This window comes from Leuresthes tenuis, unplaced genomic scaffold (assembly GCF_036924035.1).
Source record: "Leuresthes tenuis unplaced genomic scaffold, fLeuTen1.0.hap1 SCAF_20, whole genome shotgun sequence".
Classification (NCBI taxonomy): domain Eukaryota; kingdom Metazoa; phylum Chordata; class Actinopteri; order Atheriniformes; family Atherinopsidae; genus Leuresthes; species Leuresthes tenuis.
Genome location: NW_027325374.1, coordinates 1,109,113 through 1,128,792, shown reverse-complemented (window position 1 = coordinate 1,128,792; position 19,680 = coordinate 1,109,113). Strand labels below are relative to the sequence as shown.

General features: G+C 44.9%; 1 protein-coding gene across 1 annotated transcript in view; it reads left to right on the top strand.

The window, feature by feature from the left end:
- Positions 1-19,292, top strand: part of stxbp4 (syntaxin binding protein 4) — a 48,951-nt gene extending 29,659 nt beyond the window's left edge. The window contains exons 12-21 of the mRNA XM_072373935.1: positions 37-116; positions 3,674-3,770; positions 4,237-4,361; positions 5,189-5,278; positions 6,605-6,670; positions 11,600-11,779; positions 13,668-13,784; positions 15,130-15,179; positions 17,908-18,044; positions 18,180-19,292. Coding sequence (XP_072230036.1) covers positions 37-116; positions 3,674-3,770; positions 4,237-4,361; positions 5,189-5,278; positions 6,605-6,670; positions 11,600-11,779; positions 13,668-13,784; positions 15,130-15,179; positions 17,908-18,044; positions 18,180-18,193 — 956 coding nt within the window. The 3' untranslated portion in view covers positions 18,194-19,292. The remainder of the gene's footprint in view (positions 1-36; positions 117-3,673; positions 3,771-4,236; positions 4,362-5,188; positions 5,279-6,604; positions 6,671-11,599; positions 11,780-13,667; positions 13,785-15,129; positions 15,180-17,907; positions 18,045-18,179) is intronic.
- The last annotated feature ends 388 nt before the right edge of the window (positions 19,293-19,680 follow it).

Below are 19,680 nucleotides of genomic sequence, written 5' to 3'. Positions count from 1 at the left end.
GAACTCTTTCTGATGATCATGTCTCTGTTTTCTCAGACTCGGCCTGCAGTCAGCCTCCTCAGAGGAAACGCTCGCTGAGCGCCAGCTGCCGTCTCAAACTGGAGAGGCTGGAGCAGGTGAGGGTTTCCTGTCTTTTCCCACCAGGTTCGGTTCTGATCATGTGCAGCAGTTTATGTTCCGGTTCAGTTTTTCACGGCGTTTTCTGGACAGTTTCTGAACGTATCAGAGCTCAAAGATCCTGAAGGAAGTCATCTCTGCACAGCTGATCTTATTTATGAGCGTTTCACTGTGCACAGACGGCTCTTTTTAAGGTGACCTTTGACCTCCTGCTCACACTTACAGCGGCGTGGTCGTCTGGTTCTGTCTGAGAGGAGTTAGCGTGTTCTCCTGCTTCCTTTCACAGTGTAAAAAGCATGTCTTTGACTGTTAGACCTGTGGTTCTGAGCGTGTGGTTCTGAGCGTGTGTTTCTGACTGTGTGGTTCTGACTGTGTGGTTCTGACTGTGTGGTTCTGAGCGTGTGGTTCTGAGCGTGTGGTTCTGACTGTGTGGTTCTGAGCGTGTGGTTCTGAGCGTGTGGTTCTGAGCGTGTGGTTCTGAGCGTGTGGTTCTGACTGTGTGGTTCTGACTGTGTGGTTCTGAGCGTGTGGTTCTGAGCGTGTGGTTCTGACTGTGTGGTTCTGACTGTGTGTTTCTGACTGTGTGGTTCTGAGCGTGTGGTTCTGACTGTGAGGTTCTGACTGTGTGGTTCTGAGCGTGTGGTTCTGACTGTGTGGTTCTGACTGTGTGGTTCTGACTGTGTGGTTCTGAGGGGTTTTTCGTTCTTACTAACAAAGTCCCACCTTAAACAGAAAGAACCACACAAGAGATCAATATAAAGTTCAGCTTTTGCAAAGGGGAGCTGCTTCAGCCACAGGTTTTATGGGTCTAAGCAACCTCCAGCAATCTGTGACTCCCTCCCTGCAGCAGCCTGGTTTTATTCAGAGATAAGAAAGGGGGAGGAGCTTTACAAAAACAAAGGGTTTCATAGAAAAATCAGAACGTCGGTCGGTTACGTATGGAGGCACATTAGAGTGTGAGACCTCACTCATACAAAGAGATACATCAATAAACTCGTGTGAATCAGCCATTGTTGGTTTGTAGGGTGACCTCTGGTGACCTCTGGTGACCTCTGGTGACCTCTGGAAGACTCCGTCCTGAGGCATCTCTCTTTGTTCACCCTCATTTCCTCGCCTGGAACTAAATGCAGTGTATGTCATATAGGACATGTATAGTAAAGCATAAGAAATGCAGTTAAAGGCACAGTAAGGTAGTTGTAACACAGGGTATATCATGAGATAAATGTTAAAAACCCTAACAGTGACCCTGCCCCCCCACAGGCTCCAGCTCCCCCCGTGACTCTGAATAAGATGGAAACCGAAGGAAGGCTTATTGACTGGAAACAGGGAGATTGGACCTTTTTAATGAGATCATCTTATGGACCTTTTTCCCACTGGACCCAAACACATTAAGTCTGTCGCTCTCTTCAAATCCCTCCAACACTAAAAATGCTTTATTATAAATCTGGCATTGGAGACAGCAGAGAGTCCAGTAACTTTTAATGAATATAAAGCCTGAAAACAAACTGAGGCTCAGAGAGAACAGCAGGATGAACCTGAAGCCTCACACCAGCGCTAAAGAGCTTACAGGGTGAAGCTCCTTCAGTTCTCACACCGGCCACCAAACAGGACTTTTCTGTTTCACGTGGTTAAATCAGGTTTTACTACATTCTACATCCATCCAGCCGTCTTCTTTACCCGTTTAATCCGTCGGTCGGGTCGTGGGGGGGGTGGAGCCTGTCCCAGCTGGTCTGAATTTTACATAAAATTAGTAAAAAGCAGCAGACAAACATCCATAAACTAAAGCTGGAGCAGTTCAATATGAGGCTGAAACATGACCTGGGCAGGTGACCCTAAAGTAACGTCAGCCAATCACAGTGGGATCTGCTGCTGGAGGCTTTTTATTTTATACTTTTTATTCCATAACCAGAATCAGCAGCATTCAGGAACCTGCTGATGTGATGTCAGCTGACCATCAGCCGACGGTTTTCTGGCTCATTTTCCAGTCTCTGAAGTCAAATAAAGCCAGAATTAGAATGAAATTGAATGAATTTGAATGAAATTTAATGAAATTGAATGACTTTGAATGAAATTGAATTAATTTGAATGAAATTGAAGGAAATTGAATGAAATTGAATGAAACTGAATGAAATTGAATGAAATTGAAGGAAATTGAATGAAATTGAATGAATTTGAAGGAAATTGAAGGAAATTGAAGGAAATTGAATGAAATTGAATGAAATTGAATGACTTTGAATTAATTTGAATGAAATTGAATGAAATTTGAATGAAATTGAATGAAATTGAATGACTTTGAATTAATTTGAATGAAATTGAATGAAATTGAATGAAATTGAATGAAATTTGAATGAAATTGAATGAAATTAAAGAAATCGAATGAAATCGAATGAAATTGAATGAAATTGAATGAATTTGAATGAAATTGAATGAAATTTGAATGAAATTGAATGAATTTGAATGAATTTGAATGAATTTGAATGAATCTGAATGAAATTGAATGACTTTGAATTAATTTGAATGAAATTTGAATGAAATTTGAATGAATTTGAATGAATTTGAATGAAATTGAATGAATTTGAATGAAATTGAATGAAATTGAATGAAATTGAATGAAATTGAATTAATTTGAATGAATTTGAATGAAATTGAATGAAATTGAATTAATTTGAATGAATTTGAATGAATTTGAATGAAATTGAATGAAATTGAATGAAATTTGAATGAAATTGAATGAAATTGAATGAAATTGAATGAAATTTGAATGAAATTGATTGAATTTGAATGAATTTGAATGAAATTGAATTAATTTGAATTAAATTGAATTAAATTGAATGAAATTGAATGAAATTGAATGAAATTGAATGAAATTGAATGAAATTGAATGAATTTGAATGAAATTGAATGAAATTGAATGAAATCAAATTAAATCGAATGAAATTGAATGAAATTGAATGAATTTGAATGAAATTTGAATGAAATTGAATGAAATTTGAATGAAATTTGAATGAAATTGAATGAAATTGAATGAATTTGAATGAATTTGAATGAAATTGAATGAAATCAAATTAAATCGAATGAATTTGAATGAAATTGAATGAAATTGAATGAATTTGAATGAAATTTGAATGAAATTGAATGAAAATTGAATGAAATTTGAATGAAATTTGAATGAAATTGAATGAATTTGAATGAATTTGAATGAAATTTGAATGAAATTGAATGAAATTGAATGAAATTGAAATTGAATTTGAATGAAAATTGAATGAATTTGAATGAAATTGAATGAAAATTGAATGAATTTGAATGAAATTGAATGAATTTGAATTAAATTTGAATGAAATTGAATGAAATTGAATGAAATCGAATGAAATTGAATGACTTTGGGTTACTGCACAGGAGATAAAAAGGTCACAGGGTGATGAACTCATGCATGAGTGACTGAGCTGGTTGTGAAATGTGTTTGTTTCACTGCTGCGAGCCGTGTATTGATCGGTGTGTATTGATCGGTGTGTATTGATCGGTGTGTATTGATCGGTGTGCTTGTGTGTGTTTGCAGGCTCTGGATCTGATTGGTCTGAAGCCCACAGAGGCTCAGCGGCAGGCTCTGAGGTCCAGACTACGAGCTGATCCGGCCGGGACGGTGGCCTTCACAGGTAGGGATTCACCTTTTTGCTGATCTGATTTCTGTTTTCTCTGATATTTATCTTCCTGGACTTTCTGTTGGAAGGTTTTTACCGACAGAGATACATGAGCCAGAGCTGGTAGAACAGTTCAGGCCGGCTGCTGCTCCTCGGCACAGATGCGAGCGTTTTCATGTCATAGTGATTTAATTTCCCAAAAAACGCCTCCAGCCCTCATTAACGCAGACTTTATGTGGGGATCAGGTCAAAGGTCGTGCTGAAAGCAGCACCTCGCTCCAGACTTTGTGCTCCTGAGTCTGAATGCTTTCATTCTCTGGGAGGAGTCTCTGTGTGAAAGGCTAAAACATTCAGAGTTCACTGAAGGCTGAAGGCACGCCGTGCACGCTGTGCACGCCGTCTGTGGAGCACCTCCAGCTCCACACCTGGACCTCCCACGTGCCTCATTCAGGTCGCCTTGTTTGTCTTTTTGTGTTTCCAGACTTTGAGAGTCTGATCCGGGAGTTGTTCAAGCCTCAGCTGGAGGAGCTGGTCAGCATCCAGCCGGGGTCCAGGTTCACCTCTGATGACCTGTCGAGCCTGTTGGAGTCGCCCACCAACCCGCAGGTACGAGCGCCCTGAGGAACCTCAGATTTCATCCGAAACACTCTGTCAGATCATGGAAAGGATTGTGAGATAACTTCTCTGTGGGGAGAAGATGTTTTTACCACATCACCGGTTCAGCAGCTAATGATTTTTCTGTATTAGCTCCCACATCAAAGCATTAAAGGAGTTAAGATCGTGGCCAGTTTCCTGCACCTGGTGATGGTGCCGGACTGGTATCCACCAAACTTAGAGTTAGAGGATTCCCACAGAAGACGGACAACCTGAAAAGATCTAGAACCTTTGTTTGTTTGATTCCTCGACGACTCGGCAGCACCTGCTGGTGGTTTAAAGGTTAAAACTGATTCTTAAATCTGATACCGAGGCTTCTCTGGTGCTCAGTAACTTGAGGGTATCGAGCTTTTTTACTGTTAGAGGGAACCACTCAGCCCAGATCTGGACTTGAACGTCTCACAGGAGGAAAGTCTTCCTCCTTCTGATGATGTTCTGTGTATAAACCCAGCCTCTGTCTGACACCACAGTTTTAGATTTCCTTACGGAGAACACTCTGAGAAATATGAGCCATGAGCAGAGGTGAGGCCCTGCCCCCCCCCCCACACCATCACTCATGCTCAGACTGAATATACGGTGATATACCTTCACTCAGAATCTGCCATCGGCCTCAAACACTCGCTGAAAACAGCCGAACTGACAGTACTTTATAATCCTAAAGCTGGAACTGAGCGTTTAGATCACAGTGACCAGAACAAAAACACAAAACTATGTCATCTGTGTGCATTTCGGTGTTTGGTTCGGATAATACTTGTTGTTTTTTCTGTGTTTTTGTGCAGCCGTCGCTGTCAGATTCAGAGGACCTGGAAGAGATGGAGAAGCTGAGGAAGGAGCACATCGAGGCTCTGAGGGAGATCAAGAGGCTGCAGGTGAGGTCACCTCCACCTGTTCCATGGGCTGAAGGCTTGTGGCGAGTTTCAGGAGAGGTTCAGTCTGAGGAATCTTCTGTTAAACATGTTAAACATGCACAAGAGCAGCTGATATTACACGAGATTTGCAACATCATGATTTAACTACAGTTAAACTACAGTTTAACTTCAGTTTAACTTCAGTTTAACTTCAGTTTAACTTGAGTTGAGTAATCAGAGAATCCAAAAAGTTCTTGTATCCTGATATGAAATAAAATGGCCTCCTCTGGGCTCGCTCCTAACTTACAACACATGCTGGGAACCTTGTGCACGTTTTATCTTATAGTTTTACAAAATGTACCAAAGAAAAAGAAAAAGTTGGACTTTCCCTGCCTGACAGAAACATGTTGATGTCTTTGAGGTCTTTTATAAAACTGCAGGTTAAGTTTAATTCCTGCATCATATCACCCACCTGCAGAAAAGGCTTGTTTCAGACTCACTTTCTTCTTTATTTACAATGTGACACAAAGTAGATCCATGAAAGCTACCTCTGTGTTTCCAGCTGCTCACAGCTGATGAATCCACAGCTTGTTTGAGGCTCTGCAGTTTGCACCTGTCTGCTGTATAATCTGAATAATCTGAATAATATCAGACATCAGCTGTGATCTGAAGCTGTCAAAATGGAGCTTTAAGGCAGAGGTTCAACAGACCGGTGGAAAGTGCTCGTTGGTTTGATTTAAAGCTCAATGAGACCAAATAAAACAGCCTTTCCTTAGGTTATAACCAGAGATGTTCCAAACGGGGCTAAAATAATTAGGTTGGTGAACGCTGGATTGTTAGAATAAGGACCTATAGTTGTAATGAGCTGCTTTGCCCCCCTCAGACACTCCAGAGGCTGTTTTTCTTCTTCATTAACACTTTGTAAAGATTTTAATTGGTTTCCAGGGCTTTTTCATGCGGTTCAGCTAAAGTTTGGAGCTGAACATGAGCAGAACTTTTACCTTGAACAGAGCAGTTTAGCAGCCTGTACTTTAACTGAAGTAACAGATTAAGTTTAGTCAAGTTTAAGTTAAGTTAAGTTTAATCTGGAGACTTTAAGTCGTATTTTTATCCTTCAGATGCTTCAGTTTTACTTTGGTAAAACATCATTAAGCACATTATATAGAAATGAAATTAATTAGCAGCAGATTTGTCATCAAATGGTTCATTTTTTTATGGAAACCTGCCTGAATCTGTCTCCACATTCAGAAAGAAGCAAGATAACAAACAGCAGTTCATGTTTAAAATGACTGTGTGCACTTCCTGTCTGCTTCCTGCTGACTTTGGTCTGCACTCTCGCCTCTTCAGGAGCAGCTGGTCGAGTCTCAGAGAGTTCACCATGAGATGGAGGAGGAGCTCAGCAAAGCCAAGCAGGTGAGTCCCACCTGCTGCACCACATGGTGTCCCATAAACTGAACCAAACTGTGACATCACCACAGCGCCGGTATCCCCACGGAGACCAGTTTGTCTCGTTTCTGTCACCCAGTCATTTTAATCCTGTGTCACCCTGAACAAAGTCCTGCTTAAAGGAAGAGGAAACAGAACTCTTCAGATCCAACCTGAGAGGGCCAAGTTCTGCAGGAGTCTCATAAGGTGCCTGATCCACGGAGTCTGGAGCAGTTTAACAGGGAGACGAGTCAGGCTGGAGCCAGAGGAAAAGCTTTTAGATTCACATTGTGCACAGAAATAAACCTGGATTTATCTTTAAAATGCTGAACGGACTGAAGTCTTTGCAACAGCAGCCGTCTGATGTCAGATGTGTGTCAGTTCGGTCCTGCATCGCTGCGATGGACAACTTCACTGCTTCATCCTTCTGTTGCTTCAATTAAAACCACAGAATGAGCCACTTTTGTTTCAAAATGATGGAAAATGTGTTGCTGGTCAGTGAAAACATGCCGTCGCGTTATGGTTTCCATGGTTACCTGCTTCATATCCGGCTTCAGGCGCAGGCGACGAGGTGAAAACACTGAATAAAAAGGGAAGAAGAAGAAAGGTGTGGTTCACGCTGCTCTTTGCTGATAAGTTTAGCTGTTTGTAGCCTCTTTTTTTTACCTGTCTGTGTGCGATCAGCAGGTTTGTCTTTGTGATGATTCATCATCATAGATTCCCCAAACCTTCACACTAACCCTGACCAGCTCCGCTGAAGGGCTAATCATTTTACACCAATTTGGAGCTTGTGATAATAGAAAACACTCAGAGAAAGGAACGCAGACTTTAGAAACTGCAGGTATGACTGAGCTCGAGTCGGAGCCACACACCTGCAGTGGGAGGAGTGTGAGGCCTCTGATCGCCTTTTTCAGGCTCAAAAATAGCTCCTCCTCGCCTTTGTTTGCAGTGATTCAGCCTCGGCCTCTTTCCTCTCCCCCCGCACCGCCGATCAGCTTCTGTATCGTTGCATAAGCTGATCAATATCTGCTTTTGGACATAGTAACAGACACTGTAGCCTCAGCCGGGACGGTTCCCATCTGTATTTTGGACTCTGAGAGCAGAAACTCGTGGCAGCGCTGCTCCCTGCAGACTCACACATGTTAGGTTTCTGTTTGTCTTCTTCAGAGAAAACTCGGCTGTAATTCAGCGGCGAGACGTTAAAGTTTTACTTGGATGAATTAGACTTGGATGGTTTAAAGAGACGTGAACAGATGCAGTTTGAATGCAAAGCTTTTATTACAACAGAAGATGAAGTTATTTCAGCCGATTCTGTTCAGAAGCTCATTGATCAGCTTCATTGATTCATTGATTCATCCTCCACCAGGGTTGGAGCCAAGGTGGAGGAATCTGATTATTGCTGCTTTCCTCTTTTATGTTTTGTGGTAAAATTACAGTTCTGTGCTGAGAACAGTGCTGGTTCTCTCTGGTCTGGTTCAGTGCTGCTCTAAGGTCGCTTTCAGTCAAAGAATCTGAATATATGGATGAATTTATCCGAAAGACTCAGAGAGTCAGACAGATCGAACAAATTCAGACGTATGAGATGTAAAGTAGAAAGTTAATTTTTCAGTCTTGTAAGCTACCATTTCTCAGGATTCGGCCCCACTCAGCAGGACTCTGTCAGCTGACTCTGAAAATGGATCCACTGCATCTCCCCATTTGTGGCTGATGCTGTCAGTGTCTGATCCTCCAATATGAGATGCTTCACTTGGACGTGTGTTGATGAAAGAAAAAGTGAGCTAAAAGCTTGTGGCGCAGCAGACTAAACCCGCTGCTAACAGTTGGACGTCTGAAGAAAGAAGATAAAACTGTAATTAAGACCACATATTGAAACTAAGAGCTGTTAAATGTCGTGTTGGATCACATTCATCAAGAACTTTGAGTTCTGCAGCTGTTGATGCTCCAGTTTGACAGCGAACAACACAAGTCAAACTGAAATTAAGATGAATATTCTTCCTTTGAAGTCAGCTCGTGCATCTGTGGCTCAGGCTGCAGGGATTAGTCTCTGGGACTAGTTTTTTCAGGTAAACCGGTAAATAAAGGTGAAGCAAAGGCTTTGCAGACCACTGACTGGTTCCAAGCATCGTCTGAGCAACATTTCTGAACTCGTGCACCGTTCCAAATCCACGAGCATGAATAATGAATGCAGAAGTACCGTTTTTAAGCCAGGAGTCTGAATTAAAACAGATATTTTCAGCTGATGTGAGATAAGTGCTGTGTCCCACAGCTTTGTCTACCAAGTGAAATGGTGTAGGAATGTTCCAGGTGCTGCATTGTTACTGTTCTTATTCCTCTGATTATTATTACATAACACGCTAACAGAGAAGCGTCCGTCAGAGCGCATGTGAGCATCGTTTCTCTGTGCAGCAGAAAAACCTCTCGTCTGGGCTGACTCAGGACCAGCCGCTGCTCTTTTGTCCTGCCTCTCGCTGCCAGGCTGCCCAGCTTGTGCACTCTGAGGGTGGGCGGGTGGGGGCAGGAAGGGTTCGCATGCTCCCTCCTTACAGCTGGAGGTCAGGCTTCAAGATGGGGGCACCTCTCAGGGCCCCTCAGGCCTCCGAGGCCACAGCTGGAGGGAAGACATCTCATGCTGGGATCCATTAGTTACCCAACACACATGTCCACTCACTCTCCATCTCCACACTGAGTGGATGCTCAGCACTGAAAACCATCTGTAACAATCTAATTTTAACACCAACTGTGTCCCAGTTCTGAGCCGTGATGCGCTCCCTGCGGCGAAGCCTCTCCTCTGATGGTCAGCAGACTTCAACGCACTGAACTGTAATAACACTGAATGACACATTTGAGAAGAGAACCCTCAGCATGAATTATAGTAAACTGTGTCCTCTGAATGCAATCAAACTCTGCTTCCACAGGCAGAAACAGAACCGGATTTCTCAATATGGACCCAATCTGTGGAGCTTTTCCTCAGCTTGTGGGTCGAAGAGCTCGATGAAACCACACGATAACGTCCCCATCTGATTTAAAATCTCCTTTTCTTGTTTCTGTCCTCACATTTACGCGATGCTTTATCTGCTATCCTTCAGAGGACCTTCACTCATGCATCCCCAGGAGCATTAAGCTGATTCCACCCTGAACCGGACCCCAGCGTCCCACAGACAGATGGACGGCAACACGCAGGCTTTTTATTGGAAGAGGGATTTTTAGAAGTGTTTTAGGAGTGCATGCAGCCCTGCTGAGAGCGTAAAAGTAGCAGATGGAAACCCCTCTTCCTGTTTGTTGGTGCGTGTGTGATTTTCCTGTCTAAGACCAACCTATTTAACTCCATATGTCCTCTGAGCGTTCTGCACATATGACAGCGCTGCAGGAGGAAGGTCCAAGCTGCTAAACTCACTGCTGTGTGCTTCATGCATGTTTCCAACAGCAGGAAACTGAAGCCTGAGCTGCACAATGCTCCGGTTTTTCTGATACAGAAAAGGTAAAAAACGAAAAGAGATGTTACTACAAACAGGTGACGGCTGCAAGCAGCGTCTACAACAGACTTTGAGGAGGAAAGATGGGAGGATCTGTGAGAAAATCATCCCTTATCTTCTGCTTATGAGTTCAGGTTGCTGGGGCACCCCAACATCCCTCTCCCCAGCGACACGCTCCAGCTCCTGCTTGGGGATTTCAAGGTGTTCCCAGGCTAAAAGGGATATATAAGCCCCCCCAGAAAGTTCCGGTTCTGCCTCTGGCCTTTGGCCGACTGGACGTGCCCAGAAAGCTCCAAAGGAAGATGACAAAGAGCACATATGTCAAAGTCCGGTCCTGGAGGGCCGCTGTCCTGCAGGTTTTAGATGTTTCCCTGCTTCAACACACCTGATTCAGATTAAATGGATCACTTCGAAAGATTGTTAAGTTCTGCAGCAGCCTGCTAATGAGGCATTGATCTGATTCAGCTGCGTTGAAGCAGGGAAACATCTGAAACCTGCAGGACAGCGGCCCTCCAGGACCGGAGTTTGACATCCCTGACTAAGAGGCATCGCGATGAAATGCCGCCACATCCCAAGAGTCAGTTTGTGGCTGACTTGTGACACTCGACGTTTCTTCCCCAAGGCGGCGGCATGTTGTGGCTTTTTTGGGCTGAGCCTCAGGAGCAGCGACTCATCCATCAGGCGCTGGCCTCCCCGGGCCTGATGCCCCCAGCAGCTCGGATCTCAGGCTGAACTCAAACTCCTGATAAGGTGACAGAGGAGGAGAAAATCACTGAAGTGTTTAAAACCCCGAAAAAAAACGAATTCCACATTCAAAGTCTTTTATGTTCATGCATGTGGATTAATTTCTACTTTAAGTTTATAGATTTAAGATCACAGGCGTCCTCTGCGGTTTCAGCCACTGAGCATGCTTCCTGTGGCATGTTCTCCGGGATTAAATGGACTTTCTGCTCATAACAGCAACAACACAACGGGGTCAATGTTCTGGTCTGTTGTAGCATCTCTGAATGATGTGAAAAGGATGTTTTCCCAAACTGAGAATTTGGTTTCACAACAACAACAATAGAAGTTCAAATGAGTAATCTTAGGCGATTATCTCCCTGTAAAGGCTGGAAACAGGTTAACAGGTTCCTGTTACCTCCTGCCGCCCTGCAGAGAACAAGCACATCATCCTGCTTTGGTTTCCTGGGAGACGCTGCCTTCAAAACGCTGCTAACCTTATCAGAGTCAGGGGAACGCTGGGCTGCGACAGGCCTGCTGAGGCCCGATTGCACAGCCTGCTGATTCAGGGAAACGTCCCAGAGCATCATTCTAAATCCAACAAAAGCCGTGCAGATTTATGAGCTGAGCGGGCCCTGAACGCATCACTGTGGGCTGCTCGCACTTTGCTGATGAATCTGTTCTCCTGAATGCTTCTTTTTCATCTCCTTTGACCTGTCTGCAGGACGTGAAGGTGGGAGCCGAGGAGAGTCGAGCTCTGAGGACTCGGATCCAGCTGGCCGAGGAGGCCCAGAAGCAGGCAAGAGGGATGGAGATGGACTACGAGGAGGTGATCCACCTGCTGGAGGCTGAGATCGCAGAGCTGAAGACTCAGAGAGTGGAACAGCCGGCGCCGGCCAAGAAGGTGACCCGCGTGACTCCCAGCCACAGCTGCCGCAGTCTGGTGTTTGTTGTTTTCACACAATGATGCATTAAAACCAGGACCCAGGCTGGAGGCTGCTGACATGTCCAACACAGAGAGAAGGGACATGAAAGCATGATTTTAGCTTCATTATTCACAAGATTAAGATCAATTTAATCCACATCAGAAGCAGTTGGGACAGTCTGGGATATAAAAAGAATGCAAAAATGCTGTGATTACAATATTTATTGTGACTTTTATTTCTTTGTAGACAATATAAACTCAAGTTGCCTCATCAGCTTCCTTTGATTTGCTGAAATATATCAATTTTTACATCGTAGGCCTGTAAAATATTGCAAAAAAAGGTTAGGACATGGGCAGTTTATGCTGCCTTCACACAGGGAAGCTTTGTGTGATTTTCATTTGGACTCCCATGTTGACAGATTAGAGCGTCCACACTGGCTGCATGAGGCGTGTCTCAGCTGCAGCCCGTCATGGTGAACGCCATGCAAGCCTTTCTCAGTAAAATAAAGAGTAAGCACTTCATATCAGGAACAGTACCAAAGCTGGACCACGTGACCTCTGACCCCTCAGACGCTGCATCAAGAACCGTCATTCATCAGCAGCTGATAGAAGCACATGGACAAGGGATTACTGTGGAAACCTTTGTCCAGCACCACAATACAGAGTTCCATTCACAAGCTTTACTGTGCAGAAAAGAAGCCTGATGTTAACCTCGTCCACTTCTCTGGGCTCGGAGGCGTCTGGGATGGACCGTCACACGGTGGAAACGTGTGCTGTGGTCAGACCCATCAGTATTTCACATCTTTGTTGGAAGAAATGGAGCAAAGAGCAAAAGCAGCATCCAGCCTGCTGTCAGCAACCAGTCCCTGCAGCCAGGCTCTGTGATGGTATGGGGTTGGATCAGGGGGCAAAGCTCATTTCCACTTCTGTGACGGCAGCATTAATGCAGAAAAGCTCACTGAGATTTTACAGCAACATATGCTGCCTTCAAGGCCACATCTTTTCCTGGGACGTCCCAGCATTGTTCAAGCAGACCATGGAAAACCACATTCTGCCACATTCCAGAGGCCTGGCTGAGGAAGAAGAGGTACGGGTGCTGGACTGGCTGCCTGCAGTCCTGACCTGTCCCCAGCAGAGAAACAACCACCCCCCCGCACTGCTGCACACCTTAAGACCTGTTTAAGGAGGAATGGGACAAAATAACAGCTGGAACTCTGCATCACCTGGTTTCCTCGGAGTCAGAGCGGCTTTAAGTGTTGGTAGAAGGACACAAAGTGGGAAAAGGTTCACTGACTTTATGGGATGCTGCAGGTCTGAGGTGTAGAAATGATGTTTGTTACCAGATTAAATGAAGCTGAACAGGAAACATGTTGAGTTCAGACTGTCTGAAGTTAGATAAAAGTACAAAAAAGGTGCATTTTCTTACCTTTTTTCAGTTTTCTGCACTGCTGGCTGCTCAGAGTCGGTAATAAACAATAAATAAGGCGGCGTGTGCTGCCTTTTAGGACCGGTTATAAGCTCGGTAAATCTTAAAACCCACTGCTTACACGACAGACGTCTTCACTCAGATAAACTATGTAAACTGATTATTTCTGTGCCTGATTCCATTGCTTAAAAACAACAACATGAAGCGTTAAAGGATCCTGATACGATCTTTTCAACGTTACTTCAGCGGTGAAGATGTTAAGATTAGTAAATATTCTGGTTTCCACCAGAAAACTCTCTCTGTTGGAATCAGAGCTAAAAAGTGGGAGAAGGAACAAAACCAGCAGCTTTAGAATAAAGACGAGTCCTATGGGTCATCAGTTCCCATCAGGTGGGCAGAGACTGACTCTGAGGTCTGTGATGTTCATGGTTTTTCCCACAGGAGGAGGCGGAGGAGCTGAAGAAGAGAGTCGCTGTCCTGGAGTGTCAGCTACGGAAGAGTGAAACGGCCAGAAAGGGTTTTGAGATGTCAACGGAAAAGCTGCTGAGCTTTGTGGAGGTAAACCGGAACCAGATGAGGAATCTCCACTTTTTCATGAAACTAAATGTTTCCTCACAGCTGCTCGCTGCCTGTTTATGTTTTATGCATTTAGCAGACGCTTTTATCCAAAGCGACTTACAGGTAGGCAGATAGAGTCAGGGGGTCTTGCCTAAGGACCCCAACTGGAGACAGTACCTTTCATGCAGGGGATTTGAACCCAGATCACCCACATGAAAGGTGGTAATCTTACCACTACACTATCCAGTCCTAAAGCTAGACTCCATGAACACGCCCTGATGTAAGAGGCTCTTAAAGCTAGACTCCATGAACACGCCCTGATGTAAGAGGCTCCTAAAGCTGGACTCCATTAACACGCCCTGATGTAAGAGGCTCTTAAAGCTAGACTCCATGAACACGCTCTGATGTAAGAGGCTCTTAAAGCTAGACTCCATGAACACGCCCTGATGTAAGAGGCTCCTAAAGCTGGACTCCATTAACACGCCCTGATGTAAGAGGCTCTTAAAGCTAGACTCCATGAACACGCTCTGATGTAAGAGGCTCTTAAAGCTAGACTCCATGAACACGCCCTGATGTAAGAGGCTCCTAAAGCTAGACTCCATGAACACGCCCTGATGTAAGAGGCTCTTAAAGCTAGACTCCATGAACACGCCCTGATGTAAGAGGCTCCTAAAGCTAGACTCCATGAACACGCCCTGATGTAAGAGGCTCTTAAAGCTAGACTCCATGAACACGCCCTGATGTAAGAGGCTCTTAAAGCTAGACTCCATGAACACGCCCTGATGTAAGAGGCTCCTAAAGCTGGACTCCATGAACACGCCCTGATGTAAGAGGCTCTTAAAGCTAGACTCCATGAACACGCCCTGATGTAAGAGGCTCTTAAAGCTAGACTCCATGAACACGCCCTGATGTAAGAGGCTCCTAAAGCTGGACTCCATGAACACGCCCTGATGTAAGAGGCTCTTAAAGCTAGACTCCATGAACACGCTCTGATGTAAGAGGCTCTTAAAGCTAGACTCCATGAACACGCCCTGATGTAAGAGGCTCTTAAAGCTAGACTCCATGAACACGCCCTGATGTAAGAGGCTCTTAAAGCTAGACTCCATGAACACGCCCTGATGTAAGAGCCTCTTAAAGCTAGACTCCATGGACACGCCCCTGATGTAAGAGGCTCCTAAAGCTAGACTCCATGAACACTTTATTTGTCTTTATTGTTTAGACAAATATGATGAACCAAATTGATCTGAATATCCAGCAGTGTTGTGGTGAGACTGGATTCCAGAAGCAGATGCAGAATCTGATCGTTTCAGTCGTGTTTCTTCTTGTCTTCTGTCTGTTTCTGCAGAACGTTCAGGAGTTCCTGCTGGAGAGTCAAGGACCCACCAAGAGCTTTAGGTAGAGCCAGTGTGTGTTTCTGTCTGTGATCATGTGAGGTTCTAACGTTTCATTCTTCCAAGAGTTCAGGCTCAGTTTCAGGGTTTGGGGTCACGGGGGGGGGGGGGGGGGGGGGGGTGGGGGGGGTTACATCAGTCAGGGTCCTCACAAAGGTGGCAGAGTTTCAGGGGTGGGAACCAGATGATTGGCAGCCTGCTGTTCATTAGAGGCTCTGCTAACAAGTCAGACTGCTCAGTGTGAGTCGTCGAAGCGGTTGCCACAGCAACCAGCGGCCTTCATCTGGTCGAGTTTGTGTTTTCTTTTTGAATTTACAGCACAGTGATGTGGGAAAATAAAGCAGACCCTGTTTCTGATCCTCACCACATGCTCCAGACTCAGTAGATCCGACCTTAGAGTCTGATTTTTTCATTATTTAGTGAAAAAGCTCAGATTACTTCAGCTGGTCTGTAACATGTAATGTGTTTGTTCAACCCTGCTTGTGAGGACCTTTCCCTGCCTCGGAGGACAAGTTCAGTTCATTTCACGGCGTTTTGATGAAGTTCGGCGTGAGGAGGAGGAGCTTCGGTTCCAGTGACGGCTGCAGTCACATGAATGTAAAGCGTTGCCGTGTCCTCTGAGGTGATGGATTCACCGCTGAGGTGTGTGTGTGAGACGCCTTGCCGCAGTCCTGTAATGAGGACGCCTGCAGCGAGCTCATTAGTCCTGGCTTCACTCACCGAGTGGTCCGGCCCACTTCAGCCCAGGTGGGATAGCAGCTGGCTTGTTATTGGCCGCCGACAGCGAGCGGCTGCAGCAGCAGCGTTACGAAACGTCTCGACCTGCAGGGAGAGTGTGAGGTCACTGCGTGCTCTTCTTCATCTAATTACCTGATCAGACACCACAGAAGAAGAGCAGATGGTTTCCTTTCTTTATATTTCTCCTTTTCTTCCTTCCTTCCTTCCTTCCTTCCTTCCTTCCTTCCTTCCTTCCTTCCTTCCTTCCTTCCTTCCTTCCTTCCTTCCTTCCTTCCTTCCTTCCTTCCTTCCTTCCTTCCTTCCTTCCTTCCTTCCTTCCTTCCTTCCTTCCTTGTTATCTTTCCTTTTGCACAAACCTATTTGCATCTCTCCCTTATTTTCTTCTAATTTCTTTTTCCTTAGTCCTGTCGTTTCTTCCCTTCATTTAATTTCTCCTTTCTTTCTTTTTGAGCTCCTCCATTTCTCCTTCAGCTCCTCTTACTTTATACTTTTATTTCCCTTCCTGTCTTCCTTTCACCGGTGTTTCCTCGTCTTCTCACTCCTGATAAGATCAGCTTGTGTAAGCTGGATTCTGTAAATCAGGTCGATCAAACATGTTATTTAGTCTCCCGTCTTTCAACCGACTTCCTTTCATTTCAGTCGGGGTCAGTAGAACACCTCCGCCTGTCTTTCATAACCACGGACCCCCTGGACCTGCTTTTTATTATAAACTCGCCTGTCCATCTGTTTCTGGGTCGGCTGAAATGTTCATCCATTGAAGGAGGCTGCAGCTTTGTTCCTCTTGTCTGAAATGAAAAGCCTGTTCTGGCTCATTTAATGACTTCTGAATATCACTTTGATCAAAGTCGTGAGTCAACAGAGCATCACTGCTCATGCTGGAGGGGAAACATTTCAACAGAAATACGAAGCGCTGCGGCCTGTGAAGAGTCACAGGGACTTAAAGTCATGAAGCTGGTTTCTTCTTTCATCAGAAGTAATGGGACGGACAGAATGGATCAAATCAGAAAAGATGATTGGCTCTGTGGAGTGAACAGAACCAGCAGAACACATCTGAGTCCACTGAAGATGATTTAGTGACTGATTCAGGAGTTCAGGAAGGAACATTTCAAAACTCAAGACTGCTGGTGTCAGAAGCTGAACTGGACGCTTCTCGTTTATATACTGTTAAATAAACCAGCTTTGGACCGTATTCAGACCGTATAAAATGAGTACTGTCTCCAGAAATCGGTGACATCTGGTCACCTTACCTCGAGCACACACTCTGGTCAGCATCCGCTGGAGCTCGAGTTCCCATCCTGTCTATAATTGGACCATCCGCCAAAATGAGTCCAATTTGGGACACTTTTCCAATAGCGGAAGTGTGCCAAAGTGAACCCTTCGTTTACACTCTGCATTTTCGGACCCTTAAACTGTTCAAAAGTGGCCCATTCTTACAGACTTCAGTTTGGGACACTTTTAACTGGTGAAAAGTGTGCCATATTTACTTGCCTCACTTTGGGGGCTAGGGTCCCTGGCCTGGAACACTTAGCCACACTTAAGCACTCCTCCTCGGGCACACACTCCCGTTGGCACCCGCTGGAGCTCTAGTTCCCATCCAATGCTTCTCCCCACATCCAGGAGCCAGGCTCCAACTTGGTCCACTTCTCCTTAAAGTCGTCTTTTGGTGGTGATTCTGTGCATCTTTGTCTCTTTCTTGGAGATTTTTGACTGATAATTTTGTGTTTTAATCATAATTTGTAGTTGATTTTGCCAGTTTTGTGTTTCTTTGTGGACATTTTGTCCATCTTTGTGTCTCCTTATTATCCTGGCAGTCAGTTTTAGTTTCTCTTGTTCTTATTTTCGGGTTTAATTTGTGATTTCAGTGGTCAGAAGCTGCTTTGCAGTGAAAGGCCTCTCAGTCACATCCAGTAAAACTGATTATTCTGACTGCCAGGTCCTGGTGTGTTTGTTTCTACCGTCGAGTCTCTGCTGACTCGCCGTCTCTGTGTTTGCAGCTCTGGGGACGTTAAGGTCGGCCCATCGTCTCACGGCATGCCTCCCCGCTATAAGAAGAGTCCGTGGACAGCGGCGACGCTCACCCAGGAGGCGAAGGAGCTCACCCGGACGGTCAGAGCCATCCTGGAGGTCGACTGTAAGTGATCTGAGCTGCAGGCCTGCATGTCCTCCTCCTCCTCCTCCACCTCTCTGTCTCTGCCCTGCATGCGACTCCCACCGGATGAAACTGAAGCCGACCTGCTGCTGTGAGTGACTGTCCTCCCCGTTTCAGTGCTGACCTTCTAGAGGAGCGTCGGCGAGGCATCAGCTGGACGCCAGCGCCATCTCTGAGCCCCAGCACTCTCCTCCCTGCCAGCTCCTCAGCTCCTCACCTCCGGCTAACGGTCTCGTGTGAAACCTGCATGGAACATGTCTGTTTCTGTGAGGCAGCACATTGGTCACTGCGTGTCTTCTGGAGAGTCAACACAGCGTTCCAGTGTGTTGACCTGCAGCCAGAGCTGGAGTTCATGTTGTTAAAACCGCGCTCCTGCAGGTCAACACACCGGAGAAGACCTCTGTGAAGCTGATGGACCACATGAATGTTTCCCACTTTGGCCCATTGGACTCCTGTTATCATGTGACGGCACCAGATCTCATTTTCTGCTCAGAAAATATTATTTATATCTCAGATTAAACGTATTTTATAAAAAGAACACATCTAAAATATTTCTTTTTTTCAGACATTAATTTTTTAATCATAATAGCACATTTTTTAAAATGTTTTTTTAACTTAACTATTTTCTTTAATCATGTCATAAAGTGTCATAAAGAAATGTCACTTTGGAAAAGGAAATTCAAACTAAAAAGGTGCAAAAACTTGTTTCATATCAAGTGAGCAATGGACAAAACTTCCAAAACATTGGTGTGGTCCTTTAACTTTGACCCTGCCTCTGTCTCTGTATCAGTGGAAACCTTCATCTAACAAACAATAGAAATCAGTAGAAACCTTCAGCGTCGCAGTATGATGAGGCTTTAGAGCGATTTACAGGTAGAACACAACTTCCTGTAGCTTTCCGTCACAGTTCAGTGTTTAGCTTTGTGTTTGAGTGGCTGAACGCTCGTGTTTGTGCAGTAGATTAGCCGACAAAACAAAGCATCATCAAACAGCAGAGGGGGAGAAATCCAGCACCGCCCACGCCAGGCGGCGTCAAAATGTTCTGATCAGAGGCTCACTCCAGCCTGACTGGACTTTTTTTGCTGTTTGTTCCTCTTCTGTGTCCTGAAGCAAGCTGCAGATCGTGAGTTGCTCTTTGTAACGAGGACCGACAGTCTGAAGCTGCCGCTCTGTAAAATATGGCTATAGTTTCTCTGTTTGACCAGCTGGGCTGTGATGTACATGATGAAATAAAAACATGATTTCAAACACACCTGCTGCAGCTGTAAGTGTTGCTCTTGTTTGAGACGGACGAAGCTCCACCTTCAGTTTATTCACAGTTCCACAAAGAGGAGACTCCAGATTACTCCGAACATGGAAAATGAGTCAGGAGAGAACACAAGGTCAAAGAAAGGTCCAAACTTACTTTTATGAAGATGGTGGAGCAGGAGGGGGAATCCATTACCTCTTTTTAACTGTGATAGAACCAGTTCTTTGCATTTCAGCAGCTGTTGAACCAACTATCAGTCAGGATAACTGGTTCTAGATCAGCGCCAGCTCTTAACTGGTCGAGCTTTAAGAGCCTCTTTCATCAGGGCGTGTTCACGGAGTCTAGCTTTAAGAGCCTCTTACATCAGGG